This window comes from Larimichthys crocea, chromosome III (assembly GCF_000972845.2).
Source record: "Larimichthys crocea isolate SSNF chromosome III, L_crocea_2.0, whole genome shotgun sequence".
Classification (NCBI taxonomy): Eukaryota; Metazoa; Chordata; class Actinopteri; family Sciaenidae; genus Larimichthys; species Larimichthys crocea.
The window spans coordinates 12,097,051-12,104,555 of NC_040013.1; the positions used below are offsets into that span (position 1 = coordinate 12,097,051).

Genomic DNA, 7,505 nt, shown 5'->3' on the forward strand with positions numbered 1-7,505 from the left:
AAGATACTACTTTTTGATTTATAAGTCAAAGTAAGACCATTCTTGAACTTTACCCATAGATGCGATGCTTCACATAGATTTGGGCTGCTCTGTAAAAAGAAACTGTTCACTAAGTATTGTATAGAAAAAAACAAACATTGTTGTGACCTTCAGAGTCAGTTGGATCACCGTTGGGTCTGATCAGCACACTTAAAAATACACAGAGGCGAGTTTAATCTTTATCTGCTTGCCAAAAAGTTGCTACCAAAGGAAAGGGACCACAAGCAGCTGGTTAGCTTGGTTTAGCTTAAAGCAGGATACTGGTAACAGGAAAACAAACTAGTCTGTTTTTTTCAAACATATAAAAATCTGCACCCGATTATAAATTCTTATGCCAAGCGAACTAGCTGCTGGCACTAGCTTCATATTTATGGTATATGAGAGTGGCAACAATGTTTCCGTGTACCTGTCCGCAAGAAAACAAATAAGCCTATTTCGCAAAATGTTGAACTACTCTTTGAAGTTAGTACTTGAAAAAAAACAGTGAGGAATATTCAGATTCAGATATCTGATGTATTGAATGCTAAATAAGAAGATCATTTGTGGGATATTGTAGCTTTATTATGTTTGTGGGCAATCAAACTCTTTATTAAAATCAGCAACCTTGATTAAAGCAACCTTGATTAAATTGATTAAATTGTACACAAGAGATAAAGTGACATTCCCTTGAAAACATACAGGATATTCAGATATGATGACTCTTCAACACAGGCCTGGATTCTTCAACTGATTCTTCAGTTCTTCACTACAACATCGCCACACTCAGCCACTGGATGACAACACAAGCACCAATCAATATGTGGTCCATAAACCATAGCTTTATATTTTTGCATCATTATCACATCTCTACTCTTACCTCCAGAAAACCCAACTCTATCTGACCAGAATCATCCTTGTCCAGGGTCTTGAAGGTTTCTGTAAATCAAAGAAAGTATTATAACTCTACATAATGCCTGCATGGCTGTATATGATAGAAATGTGGTCAAGAAGACACAAACTCACTGAACATTAACTCTAAGCGGATCAGGCTGCCCACAAAGTTGTCAAAGTCAATGCTGAGGTCTGATTCACTGTAGCGGGCCACAATTATCTGATGCAGAGGGTTGTTGAGAGAGAAGCCTGTCGAAATGCAAAAAGATGAACTCAGAGATAATATCGAACAGCATGCAATGGAAAAGATCAAACCAGCATCCTCAACCCCTTTGTCCCTCTAACTTTTTATGAGAGTCGTAGAAAAATATTGGGAAATGGACTCCTCACCAGCAGCCTCAACAGCCAGCCGCATCTCAGAGGCGCTCATACAGCCACTTTGGTCTACGTCTCTCTCTTTGTACAGATCCTAATGGAGAGCCCAACAAGTTAGTATGTGCTATCACCATTCATTACTAATAAACTATGTTACACATGGTATGTTACGTAATTATAAACAAATAAAGAACAGACCAGGAACTTCTCGATCTTTGTCCACAGGATCTTAAATTCTACCACTCCCAGCTTTCCGGTTCCATCTTTCTTTGAAGAGTACGTCAAGGAAAATTGTAACATGCTCCACACATAATAATGTGTGCCAGATTCTGGTCTTCTATTAGACATGACCTTGTTCATTGGTAAACTCATAATATGAAGCCAAACTTCATCTTACTTCATATACACAGAACACTGTAGTAAAGAGATCCAGAGATCTCAAATCTCCCATTTGATGGAAATAGATGTAAATAGAGTCTTTTATTTTTACCCAGTGTAAACATCATGTACTGCAGCATTGCTGAAAAGTTGCTAACATGCTAATTTCTAAAATCATCTAAATAAATCTATCTAAAATATTTTTCTGGCCTTACAGGAAATATGATCACATATGCTCACTTTCTTGCAGAGAGTTAGATATAAAATGATGCCACTTTCATTACTGTATGTTTTATATATATGGCTTCAGCAAGCCTGACTTATTAGCATATTGTATCTTATTGGTTTAACCCAAGTGTAAAAACAATAAATTGTGATTTTATTGGGGGTTATTTGTCTGAATATTTCTGAGAACACTTAGCGCATCACATAATCCCCTGCAAAACCACAACTTGTCATAGGTCTTGTATGGATTAAATAAACAAGATAGAATATGTTAATTATTGCCAGACAAGCTGTTTTTCCGTGTTTTCAGGCGTTATGTTAAGCTAAGCTAAACAGCTGTCAATAAAGTGCATTTCCCCAAAATGTCACACTATTCCTTTAAAACTCCTAATTGGAAATAAGAGGGGATTTCAAGAGGTTAATGGTAAATTTTCTTAGATTTCTACTGACATAACAAAGAAGGATACATCCAGCAGATTGATCATGTTGCGACAAGTCACCAGACTAAACCCATTGGTTTTGATGTCATCTCCTGAAAATGAATGAAACAAAATAAATGGCTGTGAGTGTCAGGATCACATACATGCACATGCTGCACTCGATGAGAAGAGAAGAAATAAATTATTTCTCTTACTTTTCACCACCACTCGGTTGAGGATTTTCTGCAGCTCAAACGCGGAAATCTCCACATCCTAATAAACACGACAGTTTTATACCAACTATTTGAGACAGTAAGACAGTTTACCAAATTTTGAGCATACTTACGTGTCCGGCAAGTTGTCCAAACAGTGCCTTGAATCTGTCACTGATGTCATCTTTATCGATATCAATCTAGAGATGACAAAGTAATCACTTTTCCTTCTTTGTTAAAATATCAAAATTAACCTTCAAATACATATATATCAAGGGATATGATGTTACCTCCTCAACATGGCAGTCTACAGGATCATCAATCTCTCTAAAGATAATGAGAAGTCACAGTTGTATGATCATTTTTGATGCTAGGATTATTAATACTGTTTGTCATCATGAAATGGCACAGATTTGCGAAAGGAACATACTGGAAATCCGTCTGTTTCTCAGAGAACACCCGCACATAAAAGTCTCCGTTCTTGTTGGGTTCAAAGGTGGAAGGGATGATGAGGTATTCTCCAGGGGGAAGACAGAAGTGGTTACACACTTCTCGCAGGTTGATGAAGGTCTCAGAACGCGCTGCTGAACAGTTGCGCAGGAAGAAGTCTCTCTTCAGGTGTACTTGCTTTAGGCCAGAGTACTGGAAAATGACACATGCAGTAAGGCTACATGAGGGTGCCCTACACCTTCCCTCTGATGTCCTATTCTGTGTCATCGTCTTTGTATACATACCTCCTCAGGCAGCTAGAAAAAGACAAAAACAAATCAAATGTCAGAATACGTGCAAATGTTGCAAATATGAGTATGAAAACTTACATTATCATCTTAAAGGGCAATCTTTACCTCATAGATGGCAAAGCCGATGGTCTCCATGTCCTGACCCATTTTCCTCATACGGCGCCTGTTCTTCTGCATCAAGCCCACAATGAAGGTGCAGCCCTCCTCACCATCATCAGGGTCATCATCCACCTCATGCAGCTTTATGACAAACTGAGGATTCATCCAGAAGGAATCTAAGAAGGGAAGCAAAGGTTAGCAAGCTGTGTGTTACTTTATTACACTCATACACCAGTAAATGTATGGATGGATGCACATCTGGAGGGAAGATTGTGAAACTGGGCGTACTTGGATAGTTTCTGCAGCCACCAGCTGACACGCCCCTTCTCCATGTGTCTTCAAACTCTGACTCTGCCCATTTCTTGAACTCATCGCCTGTGAGTGCATCAGGGGTGAGGTTGCAGATCTCAAGGCGAGAATATTGGCGCAGGAAGTCCGAAAATGACATCCTGTGGACAAAACAGTACGAGGAAAATAAAACTTTTCTGCTTGAGTATCATCATGAAATTCAAATTTCAGATTTTTTTTATTTTTTTTATCACGCTTTACCAGAACTCCCCATCCTCAGAACGGTTGGTCAGCCTTGCTCGATCATCACCACTCACATATCTCCACTCAGAAGAACTAGAAAAAAGTGCCAATACATTCTTAGTTAGTGTGATTTGGTTAAAACACAGCAGATATAAACTGCAGGCCTACACATAACTCACAAACACTCCACCCACACCTTAAGCTTTAAGCCAAGTCTGTGTAACAACCTTTTTATGACAGGATTTACCAGCTATTCCACTGGGTGTGTATGTCTCTGTGTGTTACATGCTTGACAGAAAAACATATACCCAAACAAAGGTGTTGATGTCCAAACAAAGGAGGGAGATATTTCAATTAGGTTGGGTCCTCTTATGAACAACACAAGGGGCGTAATTGGGAAAGCCCATTTATAAAAAACAAACAGTTGAAAACTATTTAATTAAACAATTGAGTGTTTTATAATCAGTCAACAGTGTCAGTTGTCTCTAGGCCATGGTTAGCATGATTAAAACCTTTAGATCATAACAACGATTACTGTGAGACTGTTGAGTTGTTCCAGTCTGGACCAAAAGTAACCTTTGTAGCTGTGAAGTAAAGCCAATGCAAAAATGCCAAAAACTGCAGTCCCTCAAATGGTCACTTGAGGCTGGCTACAGAACTATTAGATCTCCATAAGCCCCCATACTAAAATACTAAACTTCACAGCAGAAATAAACATGTTTAGTGTTAAGTTTTGGTCTCTCCGCTGATTTTCTGTCACATTCTGAGCTCCTCAGAATTTTATGGGTGACATTACGAATACTACATCCATGTTTTATACGGTTTATGGTCTGGACCAAAATAGTGGACTCACTGACCAACCTACATCTGCAACCTTAAAACCACATACAGCTATAACTTGACTACAAACTATAGCAGTACTCTGGAATATCTACCAAAAATAACTACTAGAGCTAATAACTTAAATGTATGACCAGCATATTTGTTGCATTTTCTGCCCTTAAAACTCCTCAGATGCACGGTACTCACTTGTCACTCCAGGCACCATTCCACTCCACCTGACCCCATGGGTTTCTAATCCTGATCAGCTGCACCGTGTCTCCGTTATGCTCCACCTGAAACAGTATAAGGAATCAATTACACAAAAAGGAGAGCCCTGAAAACGATATAAAAATAACAATACAAGGGGTAAAACTGGTAAATTGATATACAGCATGCATGGTAGTCTCTGCTGCTTCAAACTGTACAAACGTTTCCTTACCTGGTCTGCACCTGTCACAGAATAGGCATGGCCCTTCACCAGCTTGCGGTGTGTGACAGCTTCTGAGTCGGCCGAACTGGTAATCTGGGATGGAGAAAAAAAGCTTGTGAGGCAAAAATTACCAGATACTATGAGGATACCAATTTTATTAAATCAGAGCGAAACAAGCTTAAACAAACATCAATGGAGCAGCCCAGAAGAGAGCCTCTGTCCAAGGCCTTTCTAATGATTTTAAAGAGGTGGGGATCTGGGTTGCTGAGGTCATGTCTCTCTGCAATGCCTCCAGTGAAGTCCTCAAAACCTTCAGTGGTGCTGCCTCCAGAAAGAGCCTCATAGCATCCATTTATCCTAAAGGGAAAATAAGTTCCATTAAAACCAAAAAATGAGAGACCGAAACAAAAAGAAAGGTATCCAGATGTTCATTCCTCCATACTTGGCATAGGCCTTCTCCAGCAGTGCGCTCCAAAACTCTGAACCCTCTGCTGAGTGAACAAACAGCAACTCTCCATCTCTGGTAGGCAGGCGGTCATCAACCACCACATCCACCCACTCACCAAACTGCCAGAACTGATCGCCACAGGGAAGACACAATTAGTCAAATAAAACTTTAACTCCAAAAGATTGAGGCTGTGGTGTGTGTTAAATGTACTGTACCTCAAAGTGAAAGATGCCAGCATAGTTCTCCTCAAAGCTTTGGTCATGAGGGACAACACGAGCCAGAACCTCTTTGTTGAGAGTCAATGAGGCAATGGCTGCGAGGAGCCAGCAGTCACCTGAACACAAGTATTCAGTGTTAGGAAGATTATTTTGGCATTATGACACATCTTCAAAACATATGAAGTATGCAGGTCATGTGCACACGCCTCAGTTGTGTAAAGTCACGGTTATTGTCTCATCTCCAACTGCTCATCAGCTGCAGGCAACGGCTACAGTAACACCCACAAGGACATTCTGCCAGACAGGGTGTCGACAGAAAGGAGTTGTTACAAAACATTTTGTACACAGTGACAGCTGATGTCAATGCTTAGGCGTTCACTGGCAGTCATGTCATCTTTCTATATTTCAGTGGTGTGAGGTTACAAAAAACTAAGCAGGATGATATTGAAACACAGAATAACAGTGTCAGAGGAGTCAACATGAGCAGAGCTACATCAGTGTCATCGTTTCTTCACATCTTCTAACTGTGATATGGAAGAGCATGCAAAATCACTCATTCAAATGGCGGAAGATAAAAATATAATGCATGTTGAATATGATTCAACAGGAAAATAACAAAGATAAGTTATAGAAGTCAGTTTAAAAGGGTGATGAACAGACTGCTTGAAGAATGTATGAATGTCTGTGTGTGTGTGTGTTTGTGTGTGTGTGTGTGTCTCACCAAGTGCTCCTTGACAAATGTCAGTCCTGGTGGCATTTTCAAATATGAACTGTGGATTGTCGCATAATTCCTGAGAGGGAAAAAAAGAGAAAAAAAAAATATGCGTAAAATGTAGCTCTCCCGGCACACTGCAAAAAAACACTGTTGACTTTAGATGCAGACTCAATAAAAACAAACTGACTCACACCCATATTATGTCTCTAACATTGCAAACATTACACGCTGCAGTTTGAAGTTTCTTATCATCACTTTTTCATTATTGGTTAATAAGATCAAAATAAAACCTCAACAATTTAATGTGTGCAAACAGGCAGGAACAAGCATACATGAAACAAACAACAGCAATTATCTTTTAATTGTCTGTTAAAGTGTGCAGCCTACTGAGTGACTCATGTGGAAAGTATATGTATATGACAAAATATTATAAATAATACTTCTACAAGCCATTCAAATGAAATATATTCAGACATAAATTATGCAAATAGGGAACATTCCATCTTGAGTGTATTTTTAAGCATGTAAAGTAACTGCAGCCACAAGCCTGCACTTGCATCAGATGTTTCCATCTACCTACAGTTCTTACCGTCGGTCTTTTCCAGGTGACGCCCCGAACTTTGTATGAATTTGGTCCAAGTTCATTGAAGCCTAAAGACGAGGGAAGAGGCTCGAAGCATTCATCCTCAAACAGTCGTCCTCTCTCTAGACAGCTTGCCCTCAGCGATTCAAAGTCCTGGTTCATGTATTTTACAGCTTGAGAGTGGGATCCAATCCCATGGGATTTATCTCGGTTGTGCTGAAGTTTAGCTGCAATGCCAGACATTTTAAAAGATTGTAGGATTTTCTGTCTGTCTACAATTTCTATGTCTCCTCGTATGTGTGTGTGGTGAGACAGGCTCTGGGTTATATGTGCAGCTCAACTGTCTCCACGCCCTCTATTGTTCATGCTAGGCAGACCTGGCTCACCTGTTTCATCTACCC

The 7,505-nt window shown here is 39.7% G+C and overlaps 1 protein-coding gene across 1 annotated transcript; it reads right to left on the bottom strand.

Moving 5' to 3' along the window:
• Window positions 1-561: 561 nt before the first annotated feature.
• LOC104918337 (calpain-2 catalytic subunit) lies at window positions 562-7,438 on the bottom strand. Its single transcript, XM_019266216.2, has 21 exons — window positions 7,111-7,438; window positions 6,528-6,597; window positions 5,804-5,922; window positions 5,583-5,716; window positions 5,329-5,497; window positions 5,150-5,233; window positions 4,918-5,003; window positions 3,907-3,981; window positions 3,646-3,806; window positions 3,364-3,533; window positions 3,253-3,264; window positions 2,949-3,160; window positions 2,809-2,845; window positions 2,653-2,718; window positions 2,522-2,579; window positions 2,355-2,419; window positions 1,483-1,551; window positions 1,300-1,378; window positions 1,042-1,158; window positions 896-954; window positions 562-808 (listed from the first exon to the last, which is right to left on the bottom strand). Exons 1-21 carry the CDS (start codon window positions 7,345-7,347, stop codon window positions 785-787), a joined length of 2,103 nt encoding a protein of 700 aa, XP_019121761.1. The 5' UTR covers window positions 7,348-7,438; the 3' UTR covers window positions 562-784.
• Between the last annotated feature and the right edge of the window lie 67 nt (window positions 7,439-7,505).

Bases quoted from the DNA above. Each gene is read 5' to 3' on its own strand.
- LOC104918337 (XM_019266216.2), bottom strand. From the start codon at position 7,347: ATGTCTGGCATTGCAGCTAAACTTCAGCACAACCGAGATAAATCCCAT. The intron at 2,719-2,808 runs GTAACATCATAT...TGTCATCTCTAG, and splicing joins TAGACTGCCATGTTGAGGAG to ATTGATATCGATAAAGATGA. The intron at 2,580-2,652 runs GTAAGTATGCTC...CGTGTTTATTAG, and splicing joins TTGGACAACTTGCCGGACAC to GATGTGGAGATTTCCGCGTT.